Source organism: Spermophilus citellus (genome assembly GCF_964194105.1).
Source record: "Spermophilus citellus genome assembly, chromosome: 5".
Taxonomy (NCBI): domain Eukaryota; kingdom Metazoa; phylum Chordata; class Mammalia; order Rodentia; family Sciuridae; genus Spermophilus; species Spermophilus citellus.
Window position 1 is genome coordinate 49,116,841 of NC_138186.1, and position 20,887 is coordinate 49,137,727.

The 20,887-nt window shown below is 38.8% G+C and overlaps 2 protein-coding genes across 2 annotated transcripts in view; one reads left to right on the top strand and one right to left on the bottom strand.

Annotated features, from left to right (window-relative positions):
* LOC308650349 (HLA class II histocompatibility antigen, DRB1 beta chain-like) overlaps nucleotides 1-19,060 on the bottom strand; it is a 35,349-nt gene extending 16,289 nt beyond the window's left edge. Inside the window, exon 1 of the mRNA XM_081296411.1 lies at nucleotides 18,901-19,060. Within this exon, the coding sequence (XP_081152537.1) occupies nucleotides 18,901-19,000 (100 nt within the window). The 5' untranslated portion in view covers nucleotides 19,001-19,060. The remainder of the gene's footprint in view (nucleotides 1-18,900) is intronic.
* Nucleotides 277-1,459, top strand: LOC308650389 (taperin-like; the record flags this gene model as incomplete). Its single annotated transcript, XM_081296425.1, has 3 exons — nucleotides 277-517; nucleotides 611-717; nucleotides 835-1,459. The coding sequence occupies 3 exons, from the start codon at nucleotides 277-279 to the stop codon at nucleotides 895-897; spliced, it is 411 nt and encodes a 136-aa protein (XP_081152551.1). The 3' UTR covers nucleotides 898-1,459.
* Nucleotides 19,061-20,887: the final 1,827 nt, after the last annotated feature.

Below are 20,887 nucleotides of genomic sequence, written 5' to 3' on the forward strand. Positions count from 1 at the left end.
GACCCACCACTTGGCCTGTAAAATGGGTGAGGGAGGGCTGAGGCCCTTACAGGTGTTGGCCTTTAATGCAGGCCCTGGGTATTATGGTGGTCAGTGCTATCCAGGATTGTCCAGGTGCCCAGATGGCCAGGATATAAACTTGGTTTTAGGAGTTGCTGGAGGACAAGGGTTGAGGGGCTGCATGAGGCCTTCGGCTCCAGGTAAAGGGTGCTTTCCACCTGCTTAAAGCCTCCAAAGGGCTGATGGGCCCTTACTAGACATGTTCCTCACTCCCAGATGAAGATTTCCTTTAATGACAAGAGTCTACAGACAACATTCGAGTACCCCTCCGAGAGCTCCCTAGTGCAGGAGGAAGAGGTGGAGGCTGAAGAGGAGGAGGAGGAAGAAGGAGAGGAGGGGGAAGAGGAAGACGAGAAACTTGGTTCAGAGGAGAAACCCTTTACCCTCTTCCTGCCCCGTGCCACGTTTGTGAGCGGCGTGGGGCCCGAGAGCCCCTGGCTGCCAGAGGGCAGCTCAGGTGAGTGTCCTATGATGGGCAGCTGGAGGGGGTGGTGCCTGGGCCACACGTTCACGTATCTGTGTGTCCATGCACGTGCTCCTTGGCCCACAGGCCTGTCCAGCTATACTCCAAAGCACTCCATGGCCTTCAGCAAGTGGCAGGAGCAGACACTGGTGCAGGCTCCAAGGGAGGCAGAGCCCCCACCCAAGGAGGTCATGGTGAGTTAGCACAACAGGAGTACATACCCACAGTGCCAAGGGCTATCTGGTGGGGGACAGGGGGCAGGTTGGTGCCTAGACAAATCCCAGTGGCTTCGTTTTGTCCTTCCTCTTCAGCTCACACCTGCCAGTCAGAATGACCTCTCCGACTTCCACAGTGAGGCTGCCCTCTATTTCTGACCCCTGTGCTGCCAGGATGGCCAAGGCTGAGCCCCAGATGTGGTGACCCTGGGAGCCAGACAGTGCCCAAGAGCCCTACCCTTACTTTGCACCTATGCCTCTTGGCCCTGCTCACCAGCCCTTCCTTCCTATGGCCTCATACCCACGCTGGCCCCAGAAGCAACTGGGTTCCTCCCACTGTCAGGTCAAGTCTTTCTGGGTTTCATCCTGGATTTGGGGACTTCAAGGAAGAGCACAAGTGGGGGACTTCTTGTGGGGAGGGCTGGGGTACTGCTGGACAGTGTCTGTCTATGATCAGGTAGGGACTTGGGCAGATTCCAACCCAGGCTGCCCTCTGTCCTGCCTCCAAGGCTACCTCCGAGCCCTGCTGCTGTGCCTGGCAACTAGCGGGCATGTGGGGGTCAGAGGCTGTCCCAGCTGCTGTCCTTTGCAGGATTCCTAGCCCCCTGTCCTCAGCTCACATTCCTACCACGGTGGAGCTCAGCCTACCCTCTGACAGATGGCAAGTGTTTTCTTGCTTCTGATGTTGGACTCAATAAACAACACTGGACAAGGAAAAAAATACTAGCAAACTAAATTTAACAGCATGTAAAAATATCAAACATCTTTATTAAGCAAATTCATCCCAGATGTTTTTGTCAACTTTTTCACCACTGTGAGCAAAGGACCTAACAAGAATAACTTTATAGGAGGAAAGGCTTATTTGATGCTCTTGGTTTCAGAAGAATCAGTCTACAGATGGGTGATTTCATTGCTCTGATCCCTAGGTGAGGCAGAACATCATGGCAGAAGGGCATGGTGGAGGAAATCAGCTTGAAATATGCCAATCAGGAAACCAAGAGAGTCCTTCTCACCAGAGACAAAATATATACCCCAAAAGTAGCCCCAGTATCCTATCTCCTCCAGCCATACTCGACCTGCCTAGAGTTACCACCCAGTTAATCCATTCAAGTGGATTAATGCACCAATTAGGTTAGGGCTTACATAACCCAATCATTTCACCTCTGAATATTCTAGTATTGTCTCACTCATGAGCTTTGAGAGACATCTCATATCTAAACTATAACACTAGGGTTCAATATTCACAAATTAATAATTATGATAAAACATATGAACAGAATGAAGGGAAGAATCCACATAATCATTTGAATAGATGGAAAGAGAATTTTATAAGATTCAGCATCCCTTCCTGAGGAAAACTCTCAACAAATTAGGTAGAGAAGAAACAAACCTCAAAATACTAAAGGCTATATTTGGAGAACCCATAGCAAAATCATACCAAATGAGGAAAAGTTGAAACCATTTCTTCTAAGATCAGGAACAAGACAAGGATGTCCAGATCAACCACTCTTATTTAATATATTATTGCAAAAGCAATTTAGCAATAGAAATTTTTTTAAAGAGGACATTCAAATTGGAAAGAAAGAAGTTAAGTGATAAATGTTTGCAAATGACATGATTTTATACATAGAAAAACCTAAATAATCCATGACAAAATTGTTAGAACCGATAAATGAATTCAGTCAAGTTGCAGGATACAAAATCCATATGTAAGAAACAGTAGATTGATTGAATGATTCATTGATTGACTGATTGATTGATTTTAGTACTGGAGATTAAAACAAGGGCCTTTCACATGCTAGGCAAGCACTGTACACTGAAGTATAATCCCAGCACTTTCTGTTTTGAGAGTGGCCTAGACTGCCCTCAAACTTGCAATTCTCCTGCCTCAGTCTTCTTGGTAGATGGGATTGCAGGCATACACTACTGTGTCCAGCTAAACATTAGCATTTTATATACCAATAATAAGCTTGATTAAGCAAACCCACTCGAAATAGCTACAAAGACTAATATTTAGGAATAAATATAATCAAGGAAGAAAAGGGGTTCTATGACAATTATAAAACTAATGAAAGAAATTATAGAGAGCATACAAAAAAGTAAAGCTAACCTTGTTCATGGATCAGAAGAATCTGTATCATTAAATTGATACTACCCAAAGCAATCTATAGATTCAAGGTACTTTCCATCAAATACCAAAGACTCTCTTCATGGAGTTTTTTTTAAAGCCCTAGAATTTATAAGGAACCACAAAAGACCCAGAATACTCAAAGTGATCCTGAGCAACAATAACAACCAAAACCAAAGCTACAGGCATTCACCAACCCTGACTTCAAAACACATATATGAATTTATTGTAACCCCCATTGAAAAAAAAAACAAGAAAACAAAACAAAACAAACAAACCAACAAAAAGCTACTGGCATAATAATAGATGCATTAACTAATGGAACAGAGTAGAGAGCACAGATATTAATCCACATTCAGAGAACCAACTAATGTTTTTTTGACAAGACACCAAGAATGTATAGTGGGTTAAATACTTTGTCTTCAGAAAACAGTGCTGGCAAAATTACATACATACACATATATATGTAGAAGAATGAAAATAGATTCCTTCTTCTCACTGTACACAGAAATCATCTCAAGATGGGTCCAAAACCTAAATGTAATGCCTGAAACTATGGCATTGCTACAAGAAAACATAGAGGAAATACTTCAGGACATTGGTGTAGCATAGGATATCAAAGGCAAAAGAAACAAGAATAAAAATAGAGAAATGGGATTATATCAAACTAAGAAGCTTCTGCACAGTAAAGGAAATAATCAATAAAACTAAGAGACAACCAATAAAAGGGGAGAAAACATTTGCAAACTATTTATCTGATAAAGGATTAATATCTAGAATACATAAGGAATTAAAAAAACTGAAGACCAAAAAGAAAAGAAAAAGAAAAACCCAAAACCATAAAACCCTAATAATCCAACTTTAAAATGGGCTAAACAACTAAATAGACACTTCTCAAAAGAAGACATTGAAATGGCCAATAAGTATATAAAAAAATCTCAGTGTCACTAATCATCAGGGAAATGCATATGGAAACCACGATTGCCCCAGTAAGACTGGCTACAATCAAAAGGACAAAAGATAACAAATGCTGGAGAGAATGTGGACAAAGGGAAACCCGTAGACTGTGTTGGTGGGAAAGTAAATCAGTACAGCCATTATGGAAACCAGAGTGAAGATTCCTCAAGAAACTGAAATTAGTACTACTGTATGATCCAGAAACCCCACTAATGTATATACACATTTAAAGGGGATGAAATTACTTTATCAAAAAGATCCTTGCACTCTTAGAGCAGTACTATTCACAGTAGCCAAAATATGGAATCAACCTAGATGCTCACCAGTGAATGAAAAGATAAAGAAAATATAGAATATATACACAATGGAATATTACTCAATCTTTAAAAAGAATGAAATCCTATCATTTTCAGTAACCTGCATGGAACCAGAGGTCATTGTGTGAAGGGAAATAAGCCATACACAGAGAAACAAATACCACATGTTCTACCTATTGGTGGAAACTAATAAGTCAAGAAGAGTGAAATTGAAAAGTGGTCAAAAAAGCATGTAGAAAGAAGTTCAGCAAGGGGCCCCAAAACAATTGGAGTGGATGAGTTAATTCTGGTTTTCCTATAGTACAGTAGAGTAACTACTGATTAAAAGAATCTATGACATATTTAGGAATTAGTTCTGGTTTTTCTATAGCACCGTAGGGTCAAAACAATTTATGATATATTTCAAAATGACTAGAAAAGTATAAAATTGCCAACACATAAGAATAATTAGTGCTTCAAGAGAAAGAAATGTTTTACACTGATTTGATCATAAATATATGTCAATAAAAGATCTTAAATAATTTCTTTGAATACAATTAAGTTCATATTTTCTGCTTTCTGTCAAACTTCCCTGTAACTCTCCATCTTATTTAAGGATTAATAGTAACCTCAAATTCATAAATACAGTCTATTGTTTTCAGTCAACCTTTCAATAATAGCTTTCAATGTAGCTTTCAACCATATTAATCAGCCTTCTTGTAAACTTCCTCTTCCTCATTGTAATGATTAAAGTTGTTGTCTCTCACTGTAACACATTATCATCACAGGGTAGTTAGTGCACATGTTTTATGTAGAAACTGCTAATTTAACTCAAGTTTATACCTGAATTTTTAGTCCTTTCATTTCTTTACTTTTGAGTATAGAAGTTGTGTGTGTATAAAAATTACACATTTATATATGTAAAATTTATATGTAGATACATATAACTGAAACTGATACATATATATATATATATATATATATATATATATACATACATATATAAATTGAAAAATATTTTGGTTTACAAATACAATACTGTAGTTACTCAGAAATTAAACTTGCAATCATTTAGCAGATTTCTTTGCCTTGTGAGCCAGTCACAAGTCATATTAACTTATACTTCATATCATCTTCTCACCTATTGCCTCTGCCACTGGTCCACTACTTGCCCACAGTAGACAAGACATTTCATTCCTATTAATGGTTTCAATGGCTTGTGTTCTAACTTTCAATCTCCATATGCCAATACTCCTACAATTACCAGGTTTGGCCAGGCATAGTACTCTTAGGTTTATAATCAAGTCTTCATGAAGGAGAGAAACTGAGAAGTTGCTAAGCTCATGTAAACAGTTTACAAGAAATGAGTAGATTTCTAGACTTGGAGTAGTGACCTTCACAGAGCTTCTTTTGCTCTGGAGAATGAAGGTATTCAGGAGTGAATTCAGGATCACACAGGTCTATGCAACAAATTCTCTATACTCACAAATTCTCTAAGTACCTTCTTGACAGATGATAAAGGTAAAAGAGTGAAATTCTGTTCATTGTTACCTGTCCATATCACTGTTAACTGTGGTTAACACTATTAGTTCATGTTCTCATTATGTCTGTATGATCATGTGCCCAACTTAGGGTTGGCAAGGTTAGCTAATACAAATGGTCAGTTTACATTTGCTCAGTTTAATTATTATTATTTATCAGAAATACATACTTAACTGAGCATCCTGTATTTTATCTGGAAACCTTAGCCAAAGAAGAAGAAATGGAATTAAAAATTCTTTGTTTTCATCAACACATGCTCATGAGTGCCTGCACATAATATGAACCCATGTCGAACTTTTAAATTACAAATGCAAAATGAATTAAAATTTCTTGTAAATATGAGAGCTTTCAGGGATTGAATTTTCTCCCATCCTAAGACATATTTAGGTCCATACAAACATGAGAAACTTTATCAATAATCCAGATCCCACTTAGGTACTGTTCACTAATGGTGATTAAAATCTCAGTCTCTAGAATCAGAAAATGTGAATCTCAAAATGCACTTTTCCACTTGGGTCAATTTTTAACATCTATTATCCTTTTTATTTACCTCTAAAATGGATTTAATAATGGCATGTTCCTTACAGAAACATTGTTAAGTGTTACATTAATTACAAACTCTCCCTAGTGCTGTTCATGTGATAAAATATTTATTACCACTTTATTTTTATAGCCCCCATGAAAACAAACTCATAGACTTTTGTATTCTTAACTTTGTAGAACAACCAATACCTCAACATGATTTGGCAATTGTTTTTCATCAATTTTATCACTAATCACCACTTTGAGCATGTAAGGGCAGAAACTTTGGTGTATTTATAGTCATGCACCATATATGAATCCAACACATGATAAATGTGCTGAGACAGAAGAGAGGGGTCTTTTGCATAGACTGATCTGCAATGTAATCTGGGTTCTAGCACTAACTATGTGATACTGGTCAAGTTACTTATACATGTGAGTTTTAGATTCCATAGATAAACTCCATATTATATATTCCAGAGTTTTAATTGCTGTATATATGATGGAATAGCTACTGGAATGACATGCTAAAATGTATAATAGGCCTGCAAAATGCTACAAGACTCCATAATGACAGAGACCAGATTATGTTGTTCATCAATCCATTCTTATTGATAGTGTGATAACTAGCAATTTCTAAATTGCTAACAAAAATTGCCGTGCAAATATTTTATTTTTTTTTTATAACCAGTCAGTGCTGCCAAGAGACCTTCAGTGCTCCTTGCTAAGGAATCACCATCTCTGTCTGGTTCTCAAGTCCTCTCACTTCCATTTGGAATCTTTACTCTGTTTCTTTAGGTCTAGCTGACTCTAAGGTGCCAGGGCACAATCCTTCCCTGAGACCATCCATTGGGAACAGTCATCTCTACTCCAGCCTCATGTGTTCAGCTCCAACTCTCTCTTCAAAAGGTTAAATCCAGTTTCCACCTTGGATTCTCTACTGACTGCAAAGGTCAAGTCCAACCCATCCAAAGCTTGCTTCTCTGTCATGTTGTCCCTTTACTTCCTCTGGTGTCTCACCCACACTGGCCACACTCTCCCCTTGAGAAAAGTCTACTTTCCTTGGCTTCCATGTGTCACATTCCCTACAACACCACTGGTCCTCTTTTTGGTACCAGTTGCTAGCCCTGTCTTCTTGTTTTCTACTGACAGTCTCTCTCCCCGTGTAACCTCTTCCACGTTTCTGGAATTTTAACAGAGAACATGTGTTGATGACACTAAAAAGTATCCCTGTAGCCTAGGTCTCATCCTGAACTGCAGTGTCTTACCTTCTACTAACTTCTTGGTAGCTGCACATAAAATCCAAAAAAATCATGGCAGGCTTAACTTGAATGAAACCTTTATTCTAACCCCGCACTTGAAATCCCATCTTCTTTCAGTCTTCCCTATCTCAGTAGGTAGCACCGCCATTAAGACAAAATCCTAGGGACAAGCTTGATTTCCTACCCTGTGGTTTTTGCTTAAACCATTAACACTTATGCTACAATTTACCCAGACTGTCCACTTGACCTTCATCACAGTCTTCACCACAACTGCACTCCATGAAGCCACAAGCTTGCTTTCCCTGGAGAATTCCACTGTGCTCCTAAGCAGTTTCCCTGCCTCCATGTGTGAGCCCCAACAATATCATCTCTTCATGGGAGCTGCAATTATTTTTAAAAAGAAATTTAAATTAAATCTCCTCAAACCTCTCTGTGGCTTTTCATATCTGTTTAAATAAACTGGAATTTCTCGCTGGCCATCAGGATGTAACATGAAAGGTCTGCTCACTTCCTGTCCCATCCTCCCCATCCTGTGCCTCCTGCTTTCCCCAAGGGCACACCTTGCTCACCATACTTCAGCAATTCTAGCCTTCTTTTTGTCCCTCAAACACAGCATATGTCTTCCCACAATTCAGCCTTTTCCCTGTTCCCTCTCCCTGGAATACTGGTCCTATAGGTAATCACTTGACAGGCTTCTTCTCTTCTCAGCTAAATGCCCCCTTCTTTGGGAGGGCCCCCTAGACACTTGAGCTGAAGTGGATGAATCCTGTTTCTCTGCCCCATCACCCTGATGTCTTTTTTTTTCCAGAGCACTTATTACTCTGTGAAGTTTTCTTCTTTATTAAGCTTCTCCTCTATCATTAGATGAGATCAAGAGAGTCAGGGCCTTTCCATGTTATTGAAATAGAATTCTCTGAGTCCTAAGGAGAGCCCAGTACATAAAAGATGCTTGGAAAAGTAATTTGGTCTAAAAGAACAAACTCAAGTTTTCAGGAATTGATCATTGTGGAGATTCTGGAAAGTAAGAAGGGGTTCAAGTGCCAACATTCTTTTATTTTGATGACACACTGTATCTCTTCCACACCTAATTAGATAGTAAGATGCATTTATTCTTTTTCCTGCTTTGAGTTGGAAGAACTACATAGTGAAAAGAGGATTTGAAGTACAAGGAATAATTTCATTAAGTTTAATTTCATCTGATAGGCCTCATTAGGTGAGTACAAATAAGAAACCCACGTTCTTACCTTTTTCTGTTGATAAGATCACTCCTGGTTTTCCATCTGGCTTTTTAACTAATATTTATGGTTCAGGAAATTGTAGCTGGCTAAATCTCTGGAACCAGAAAACTCAAGATAACACAAACTTTGCCTGGGACTTTCACAACTCTAAAATGTGTCTATATTCTGATTTAAGTACAACAGAGACAATACCGAGCCTTTCAGAGGAAGCATGTTCTTTGATTGGTATTTCAAAATTTCTAAATGAGCCAAATAATCTTTTGCTACCTTTCTCAAGGTTAATAATTACAAATTAAAGGAAGAGATCAGTAAATTAGAGTAAGTAACTAGCACTTGCAATAACAGAAATCACATTAAGGGTGCTTCCATGGCAAATGCTGCCACCACTGTCTCTTCCTGTTGATCATCTGCCTCTTTCCCTCCATCTACCACTCCCCTCACTCCCCCTTCCATACTCTCTGAACCTCCCTTCTTCACCTCCCCATGCTTCCCACTTCTATTCCTCTAGTTCTTACCTAGGAGCCCCCTTTAACATTTAAAAGACAGGAAATTGAAGCAGACATGTTGCCTGCATTCCTCAGACTAAAGTAGAAATTTTAGCCAGAGTCAAAGATTTTCTAAACCCCCAAACCATTCTCTTGACCTTGACTGATGTTTTAGCCTGATCACTAGCACTTACTAACCTGGATTTTTAGATCTTTACCAATTTATCCACATGGCCAGGCATGTGTGTCAGCTGTGGATGGGAAAGTCCCCTTAGTGTTTCTTAAGTAGCTGACAGACTACGTAGGAACTGACAAGACACAAAGAACAGCAACAGCCTAATAAGGGCCACTCCTTTGATTTTGCCCCCACCAGGTGCATTACAAAACCATTAGATTTGCACTCAAAAAAGAACAAGTCAGTTCTTGATTATTGTGGTAGATTTGATAAACTGTTTTAGTCAGATTTTTTTTCTTTTTATGCTACTGTCATGAGAAGACCTGACAAAAACAACTATAGAGGAGGAAAAGTTTATTTGTTTACTTTTTATTTGTATCTCATGGTTTCAGAGGTCTCAGTCCATAGAAGGCTGATGCCATTTCTCAGGGCTTGAGGTGAGGCAGAATTTCATGGCAGAAGGATGTGGCAGAGGAAAGCAACTAGGGACTTTGCACCAGGAAGTTGAGAGAGCTTTGCTCAGCAAGGACAAAATATATACCCAAAGGTGTGACCCAGGGACCCACCTCCTTCAGCCACAACCTACCTGCCTACAGTTACCATCTAATTAATCCCTATCAAGGGATTATTTATTTATGCACTGATTAGGTAGAAACCCAATCATTTCATCTTTATATTTTCTTGCATTGTCTCACAGATATGAGATAACACAAACCTTTCAACAAACTTATTTAACTTGATCTTTGTAGATAAACTTTCTTGAGACTCTCAGCACCTGAATCAAACATTATCTCAGTTGGGCAGCAGACTGTACCCATGAAATAGCTTCCCTAGCCACCTAGCTGTCAAAGAACCTAGAAAAAGAATCTAGAGTTACAGAGCCTTAGATTTCATGGAGATAACCATCCAGCTAAAGGCTCTCTAATGACCACAAGCATAGAGGGCCACCCAAACACCCCTGCATCTCAGATCAATGCTGCCTTTTTTGGTGCTTACAGGTAATTTTTAATAGGACTGTCTTAAATACAAACAGTGGTTACAAAACTCTGTTTGTATTTAAGAATACAAACTTATTAAACTTTCATAAAGCTACATCCCCCTTCTGTTCAACAAAACTAGTGCTGTTCCAGGGACATTCAGAGAATATTCCCCCTACTTAAAACCAAAAAACTAATGGAATTAGATATTAAACTTGGGGATAAGTTAGTCAGAGCTCTAGTTGACATTGGGGCTGAATCTATCCATCCTTAATTCCAACACACTTTTACCTTCCCATTCTCGAGTTTCTGAATTTATCCAGTTGGTGGGGAGTGCTAACAAATGTATAGAAGTTCCAAATTCCTACTCACTTCCATCAACTTAGGTTCTTTCTTGTGCACTTACTGTTCCTTACTCTTCCTATCCACACCCATATGTGGTTTGGAGATGGATTTTCTGGAAATACATCAGGCCCATATCTCTTTCTCCCAAAAGGGAAAATGACACTAGAATTCATCTCATGATAAGACTCCGGCCTTATAAAACTAGCCCCTACCCAGATGTTCAGCTACCCTGTAATCTTTTAACTGTACTCATCCTATCCTCAAGGAATTGCCTGAAAGCCTCTGGCCACATAACAATCTTAATGTTGGGCATACTCTTTTAGCATCGACAACTAAAATACAGATGGATCATAATAAGCTCTTCCCCAGACAAGCAATGCTTATTAAATCCTGAGTCCTTGGCTGACATACAATCCTTGGTGGATAACTTTATACATAAGAAACTTGTCATTTCCTGCACCAACCCTTGCAATTCTCCATCCAACATATTTGCAAATCTAATGGAAAGGATGGATATTTGTGCAGGATATCAACACTATTAAGAACATAGTTATTTTCCCTCAATACTAAGTGGTTCCTGACCCTCATAGCTTGCTGTTCAATATTTCCCCTAAGAGCAAATATTTTGAAGATATTAATTTCTGCAATGCTTTCTTCAGTGTATCAATACAGCTTGACAGTAGCTGCCTCTTTGCCTTCATCTGGAAGGGCCCACAATATTCTTGGATAGTCCTTCCCTCTTTACCCAAGGGTATACTGAAAGCCTCACTTACCTATTTTTCATGCTGGTTTAGCTGATGTCTCCTTCCTCTATCCTTTGACCCTACCCCAATTTATGGATTATCTGGTTTTTAAGAATCCTTTTATTATGTTATACATAATAGTGTCATTCATTTGGACATAATCACACATGCATGGATGTAATTTACTTCATTTCAGTCCCCAGTAATTCCCTTCCCCTTCCTTCCTCCAACCTCCTGTTTCCCTTCTTCTACTCTACTAGGCTTATTTTTATTTATGTATCATTTTAATTGGTGCTTTGTAGATAAGCATAACAGTGGCATTCACTGTTATATGCATATATGTACACAGCATAATTTGATTTTATTCTTAATTTCTTCCCTTTTCCTGTCCCTCTTCCCTCTCCTCCAATCTCCATCCTCTACTCCGCTGATCTCCCTTTCATTTCATCTCCCCACCCCATTATTTGCTTTTATATTCTTCCTTCTAAGAAACTTACCTGACTGACACATTCACTTACTTCATAATCTGATTTAGAGGGCTTAAAGTTTCAAAGGAAAAATAACAATTCTGCTAGACTTCTGTCAAAGGTTTGGGTTGCCTCTTGACATCCAAGGAGTGAATTGACCTGTCATGCTTTCTAGTCATTTTAGCTTTCCCTTTGTTCCTACAATAAAATTCAACTCCAAGAATACTATGGTTTGGATAAATGTCCCACACAGGCCCATAAGTTAAGGGATTGGTCACCAGCTGTAGTGCTATTGGGAGATGTAAAACTTATAGGAAGTGGAGGCAAATCAGAAGAAGTAAGGTCACTGGGAACATTCCCATGATAGGGTTCCCAGCCCTTTCCTCTATGTCTTTACTTCACAACTGCTATGAGGTAAGCAGCTTCCTCTCACGGTGCTCTCACCACGATGGAATGCCTCATGCAGGTCCAAAAGAAATGGACCAACTAAACATGGACTAAAATCTCCAAAATTATGAGCCCAAACAATTTTTTCCTCTTTTTGAATTGCTTTATCTCAGGTATTTGTTACAACAAAGGGAACCTGACTAACATAGAGGAATTTTAGGATTTGCAGGTATCTTAGAGAGCTGGCTGCCAAACTTCTTTTTGTGGTCCTGAGCCCTTCATAATTTATTGGAAAAATTTCTCTCCTGGACCCTCTAATGAACCCTTGATGGAAAAACATCCATCAAGGATAGAAAAACAAAAACCAGTTGAACTTAGATGACACTTGGAACAATCCAATTACCATCTCCCTTTTCATGTGTTCATTTACAATTGGAAAGGAAATGCCCTAAGGATCCTTACTCAACCCCATGGAGGACAGAACAGGTCACTAGGGCATGATAGTCAGTAACTAAGGCGAGTGAGCCAGTGATTCTCTCCCTTTCTAAAGGTGATTGCTACCAACTTCATTCTCACTAAAGCCACAGAGAAGAATGTCATGGGATCTTCCCTCACCATCTATATTCTTCACTGTGAGAGCCCTCCTGAACTCTCACTATGCCCAGCCCTCTCTGCTTATCACCTTCTCTGAGATCCTCTTCCTCTCCTCATCTGAATTTACCATCACCCAATTTAATCTGATCAACCCTGCTATTTTCTTTTCTTCCCTGGAAAATGACATTTCTTATGACATAACTAGACCACAAATTCTCAACCAATAAATAGATCTACAAGAAACCCACTCATATAATACAAACTATAACTGTTTGCAAATAGTTCTGATCTCAGAGGACCAATGAGTCACCACCAAGTTGGATATGCCAGTCTCCCTTGATGATATTATCACCTGAGTCCTTTTGAGGCCTTAACTGCATGAGACAAACTCTACCATCTCACCAAAGCATAACTCCTAGCTAAAAAGACTGTGAATGTTTATCCACAGAGGACTTGCCTTTGTGGTAGGGCATGACTGCTACATTCTGGAAGTTGAGAGAATTTTTAACACATATAAATGGTTTAGTTGTAGATGTGGTGCTAAGGATCAAACCCAGTGCCTCACACATGCAAGGCAAGTGCTTTAAAACTGAGCTACAGACCCAGCCCCAGAATTTTTAACTTTTATTTTTCAACAAATAAAAGATAAAATGCTTGTTTTTTACCTTTTGGATGGTGGTAAGGCTCCAGGAGCTCTACCTTTCATTAAAGTACAGGGTCACTCATTGGCCCAGAAAGAAGAAAGTAAAAGAAATAAGATAATTGAAGCCACTAACCAAGCAACTATCTCGCAAGAGGCCCTACATGTTATGGCCTCTAAAAGTTCTCCAATTTTTAGCCCCTGTGCAAACCAAATCTATGGCATAGGCCAATAAAGCCCCAAGATATTTCCTCCGTGGTTGAAAGGAAAATGAGAAACACACAACTGTTTAAATTGATGGCAATTGCTGGAAAAGTAACCACTCTCCCACTGGATCTTTCAGCAAATGTAATGAGCCAAAATCTATACTCACTTACAATTTCTCAAATGCTCACACTTACACATTTATTTGAAAAAAAAGTCAATTGCTATTCATGTAGAAATATATTCTCCTAATTTTATACTCCTGCAGTTTCAAATGATTCACAAAGTGAGTTAGAAATGATCCAATCCTGAAAGGATACCTGCTTGGAATAGTTGAAACAATTTGTTCCTGTCTCCTCTGCCCAACTGTCACCCTTATTTTATCTTATAAAAATCTGTAACAATACCTCCACTGTTTGGTGTAACCAAAACTCATGTTGGGCTTTTTATAGAAAAATACTGAACAGGAAGATCAGTATTAAGAGTTGTAAACACAATGTTACTAAACTATGGTATAATTCCATATTTTCCTCTCTTCCAAACAATTCTTATCATTTATTTATTTATTTATTTATATTGGTTCCTTTTAGTTAACCATGACAGTAGAACCTATTTCAATATCAATTTTTCTTAATTTAAATAATTTAAATGGCATTGTGTGTACCCTCAAAGGATCTTTTTGTTCCTGGGCAAAAAGATGCTTCTTGGATCTAAAAGTATCCCAGGACTTGGAAAACAGGAGGAACTTTTCTTCTATGACAACTTATTACCCCATTCACAATACTTAAGGTCTTTATCCTGGAGTAAAGAGAACTTCCATTATTACAGGTGATCACCATGATGACAACCTATTGGATTATGAGTTTGACAGCAGTGAAAATTTCAAGGGTGTGGTTTACCAGGTGGGTTTCATCACAGGAGATTGGCAAGAAGAATACTGGGATCCTGGCCAGGAGTTGTCACTATCATCAAAAACTTTTCCTGCACTCAGGAGAACCACCTATTCTACCGCTCAGCTCAGTAAGCCCAATGGAGATAGTTGGATTCCCCTACGTAGATCTGGGTAACCACGTTGCATTAAATTACCTCTTTGCTGCAAAGAGGGGTGTCTGTGCTATATCACATATCTTATGCTGTACTTGTATAAATACTTCTAGACAGGTTGATTTGGAACCTTCCAAACATTACAATTGGCTAAGTCCCTAAAAGGAATACCTTCAAAAGTCCCCTTAGCTGGTTAAACTTCTAATTCTCAGATATTTTCGTTCAGTATCATTTGACATTGATTCCCTCTTGGGTTCTACTCTATAGTTTTAAATTATTCTCTTCATATTGGAGTCAAATATTTGTTTCCCCTCTGTCAAAATTATTCAGCCTATTTTAACAGATGAATATAAGAGAATCCCACCAGAATCCTATTAAGTCAACCTAAACATTCTGGGCTCTCTCCAGCTAGAAAATGGAACCAACTCTAACCAAGAGACTTTAGATGTGATGTGACAGATATCTATCAGGATGCCCCTCATTAGTATATGGCTCCAATTGTTCAGTTGGTCACTTCCCATCCATCTGGATATAGAAGTGGGGCAGGCTTCATCCAGAGAAGGTAACAAATGACTCTGGTACCATGGTGGGACATAAATGCTTTATTCAATCAAAATGCTGCCCGATGACAAGTTTCCATCAAAAGGGAGGAAGGTTTCCTTTAAGAAAGGCTGAATTTCCAAGGAGGATCTCAGATGAATAATTGGGCTTGAATTCAGAAAGAAATCTTGCAGTCATTTGTTGACTGGGTGTCATACACATGGTCTGTGTTCTGGGGAGAACCACAACCTGAACATTATGGACCTACTGCTCTTGTTTCAATTGCCAAGACAAACATATTTTAGGAATTCTCATTTTGCTGCCTGAATTTTACCAGTGAACTAGGCCCTACAGCTATATGTAAATATGAACCAATCAGGAATGGGCACAGTTGCAACCCTCATTTACATAAAGTGGACCACAGTAAGAATTTGGGCTGGAAATTCCTCTATAAGTTAATCCCTCCCTCTCTTTGTTACTTTGCAGTACATGTTCATTTTGACTCCCTGGTTTGCAAACTTGCTATTTTTTGTTTACTTAGATAAAGCCTCTTCTTTTCTCTTGAGCCTGTTTTAAATGAATTTTGATTGACAGGGATTACTAGACTTATTGTGATTAGAATGTTGTTAGAAATACAAATTAGGACCATGCTGATGAGGTCTCAGATGGACATGAGGAACAAGGTGTTGGAAACTGGAGTATAATACAGTGGCAAGGAACTTGATGGGATGATGTTCATATCCTAGACTCTGTGGAAAGCAGGACTTTAGATGAATGAATTAGGATGTCAAAAGCAATATTCAAGCAATAAATTCTTTTGGCTGTTTATACTAAAGTGAGAGAAGACAAATGATTTAAAACGACAATTGATAATTAAATGAGAAACAAAATGGAAATATTTGGAAAATTCCCAGTAAGGCTATGTAGATAATAAAAAGCATGTTCAAGAGAGAATACAAAGGTGTGGCCAAGCCACTCTTTTCTAAAGAGATTAATATGGATAAAAGGAAACCAGGTTTGAGTCATTGAGACCATAGCAGAATGGCCCTGAATCATTTCAGAACTTTTCTAGTCCAGCTAAGACCTGAAGGCAAGGTTTTCAGAGAAGTGCCCATGGGACCTCAGATTTTACTTCTTTGGGTCTCTGCTCTGTGAGTTCCAGCAGAGTGCCCCTTATTCTCCCAATCCAAGGTTCAAGTGAATTTGGATGTGGTTTCACCTACCACTCCAGAAAGTGCAAGCTTTAATTGGCCTGCATCATGATAATTCTGCGGGTGCCCTGAGTGCAAGAACTGCAGAGCCATGATGGTCTTCAACTAGATTTCAAAGGATTCACTGGACAGCTTGGGGACCCAGGAAGAGGCATGTTGCATGAACAGAACTAAAACAGAGATCCCCCACTACAGTACAAACCAGAGGAATCATAGAGCAGAGGTCACCACAGAGTCCTCATTAAAGTAATGTAGTGTAGCCCTTGAGACCACAGAAATGTGGGAAATTCAATCCTGGAAAGGCTTAAGCACTAGACTTCATCATAAGAGCTGCTGGACACATTAAGCCTAGTAAAGCCAAGGGGGCATGGCTGCCCGAGGCCCTGGGGGACCACTCCACTCAGGGTGTCAAGTGGGACATGGAGTCAAAGATTTTTCTCCATAATTAAGAATTAATGTTGTTTTCCACATTGGGACCAGTTAACACCTTCATCTTGCCTACTTCTCCTTTTGGAATGAGAACACCTATTCCAGGCCTGTTTCATGATTATCTTTTGGAAAGAAGCTTCAGAGGCTTCAGAGCTGGAGGGAAATTTTCTCAGTATGAATCCTGGCATGAATCTGGCTCATATCTGATCTAATGAGACTCTGGACTTTGGACTTTTGAGTTGATAGTGCAATAAATTAAGTGTTTGGGGGTAATGGGTATGGTATAAATAAATTTTATATGGGAGAAGAAGATGAATTTGAGGGACCAGGGATGAATGTTATGGTATGAATATATCTCTTAAAAAGTTCATGCACGATAACACTATGCACAAATGAAAAGTGTTGAGAGATGGAACATTTAAGAAGTAATTAGGTCACGAGGCAATTGTCCTAAAGAATGGATTAATGAACTTTTTCATGTGAGTGGATTTATTATCATGAATTTGCATTTGTTATAAAAAGAAATCTCTCTCACATGCTCTCACGCACATTTGTTTTCCTCTTTGCTCCTTGGGATGATATAGAAAGCAGGCATACCTCAGCTAAAACCCCTTGACATTAGACTTCCTAGTCTCCAGATCTATAAGTAATAAATCCCTGCCTTCATCAAATAGACATTCTTAGGTTTTCTGTCATAGAAGTACAAAGCAGACTAAGATAATGACATGACTGGGGAAAGAATAGGGTAACCAGACATGGATAATTAAGGATAATAGAGGGTACAAGGTAGGTAACAATTTGGGGAAAAACTCCAGTGATCAATGAGTTCCCTTTACTTACTGACTCTCATCCCATGAGACGATAACAACCTTCACACTCTCTGTACCCCTGGACAGAATTATAATTTGAACCATATGAAATTTATGATTTTGAGTACTCTTGACTTTCAAAAATAGAATGTCATATACTTTATATTATACTGTTGAATTCCTACCTGTAGGCTCAATTCAGAGACATGGGAGGTGTAGGGGAAACTGATGGTATAGAAAGATTCAAAACAGACTCATAAACCAGTCATGGAGGCCCTCGCCTGTAATCCTAGCGACTTGGGAGGTTGAGGAAGGAGGATAGTCTCAGCCCATGTGTTCAGCCAGCCTGTGCAACATAGTGAAAACTTGTCTAAGGAAAGAAGGAAGGGAAGAAGAAAAAAAAAGTTAAAAGAATCTTAAAGAGTACTAACCTATTTTTTTCAGAAGATGCTCATTAACTACAGGTTTATTCCAAGGTCTAAGTGCTCTGCTTGAGTTTCAGGGTGCTTTCCACAGGAGAAAGAGAGAGAATTAACCCTAAATTTCCTTGGAGCATCTGCAGTACAGGGATTCAGTACTGAATGTTTATACTTCATAAACACTGAAGTTTGGGAAGAAAGAGAAGATAATGGAGGATACCTCTTGTTATATCCTCACACTTGAGACAGAGGTGGCAACCTCATGGATGCTGGTGAGGACATAACACAGGATCTTCCAAAAGAAACCCTTCCAATTCCCTTAGACTCCCATAAAAATTTTCAGAGAATTCTTTCTTCCTTGTTTCTGGCATAATTGAACACAATAAAGGGAAGTGTTATAGGGGAATTTTTAAAACATCATTATTTCTAAGTCTCCTCAAGTCTCTGAGGAAATATGATGTGATGCTAGAGAGGTTCCACTTCAGGGAGCTGGGAAGAAATGGTGTATATAGAGGTCCTCTGCACAGGTCTCCTAGAGAGGACAGCATCTGGGCTTGTGTACGTGTGTGTGTGTGTGTGTGTGTATGTGTGTGTAAGTGTGTAATTTGAGACTCATGTGATAAAGATAAGCAGTTACAAAGAAAACTCACACATTTTTTAAGGATTTTGCCTGGACAAAGTGTGAAAGTTAACTCCCATCCTTCCCCCTTCCCCCAATATCAGCTCATCACCCAAGGTGTGCACTTACGGCGGGTGTCCCTGGCCAAACCCACAGGAGGGCTCAGCAGCATCAGTATCACAGTCAGAGCTGCCATACAGGAGCATCTGGGAAGCCACAGACACACCATGCTGAAGAGCAGGAGAGGATGGATGACAGAGGATCAGGCAAGTGCCACTCAGTGAGAACAATGGCCCTTATCACCTACATCCCAAATAATAACAACCAAGGTGTTCATTTGTGTGATGTTAGATTTGGTAATCTTAGTGTTGAAGAACCAATCAGCATCAGAGATGAAAATCATCATCAGTTGGTAGTCAGAGACTCAGTATGAGGGCCCTGTTCTGCAACTTACGATTTCCTCTATGAAAATGACTGCTTTAATTTAGTCTTTTAAAGATTTGATCCAGTTGCATCTGAAATATTAATTAGACTATCTGTGAACTGTCTCTGTTGGCCTCTGACACAATAACTCTGGCTTTATAAGAATTAATATCTTATATGAAAAATCGTTCAATTCCTTAATCATAGTTCCCATTATGATTTCCTCATTTTATTGAGGATATATTTCTTTATCATTCCCCTTCTTCTACCTTATACTAAGAAAAGAGGCAAGGAATTTGCTAATGAATACATTATAGAAAATTCAGAACATGATAAAAAATATGACTTACATCATTTAATGTAATCATATAAATTGAAGCATAATTTTATCATTCAATAATTATGCATTATATTAATATGAATGTAATGTCTTATAATGGACTAGAAAGGACAAATATACATATAAAATTCATCATTACTTCGCATTCTGCCATGGTTCTAATAAGCAGTCTTTCCCTATGTGCCCTAGCATTTCTAAAGGTAGAAGTCTCCATGAAGCAATAAAAATCATGAAAATTAACTTAGTGATTTTTTTGTATTTTTACTTTGTCCTCAGAATTGTTCTGAGGGATTTTTATACATTCAATTTTAAATCAACTCTCATATCAGCACAACAAGATAAGTAACCATTCCACTCCCAGAGATAGGGAGAATAAAGTGGTGGTGAATAAGCAACTTGCAAGGATACATGTTGTCCTTTTTGTGCAACAAAGTTTGAATGACTGGTACATGACCCAGTTTCTAAAGAGAATAATGTCTCTGATATGAAAATTACTTTATCACTTAAGTCATGAATATGCATATCAATAAGGCTACTTTTAAATGAATTACAGCATTTTATTTTACATAATGTGAGTCAACCACTGTGCTGAAATTATAGCTACCTCAAAAGATTCTCTTCATCTTCATAGCTATTCTACTCTGGAGAGGATAAAATTTGGATTTATCCTTTGTAATGACATTTATGGCTCCACACAGTTCCTAAATCCAGTTTATCACTCTTGATCATTATTTCAGCTTTCTTAGCTTAATGTAGGGGAAGTTTGATGAACTCAGAGCAAAACAGAAATAGTATCTCAACTTCATCGAAAAAATATATTTCTATTAATGTGGAAATTTTGAAATTTCTTAAAGAAATTGAAAAAATTTCACTATCATTCCTGAATTTCAGAAGAAACACTTTGTTCCTAAATCTGAATGATAATTCATAACTATGGCTAGACATGCGGTTGCAACCAGAACATTACATTTAATGTGACCAGCAGAAAAAAATTATAACTTAGAAACTAACTGCAATAAGTGGTATTATAAGAAAGTGAAGCTAAGCTTTTCCTGGAAATTACAGAATAAAATGGAGAGCAAAGAAAAGAAATTTTAGATACTCCATTTGCCATCTTTATTTGGGGTCACTCCTATCTTGGGACACAGGCCCAACACCCCAACCCTCCCCAACCCCAGGCCACCAACCCAGCCCAGTGCTTGCAGCTACTTGGCTGGCCCCCAGCTCTCAATGCTAAGTCCTAAAGTGCCCTATACAAAACATCTCTCCACAACAGTCATGCAGATCCCTGTGCTCAGCCCCCAGGACCTCTGGAGAGAGATATTCCTGAATGAAAAGTAGAAAGGGCAGGGG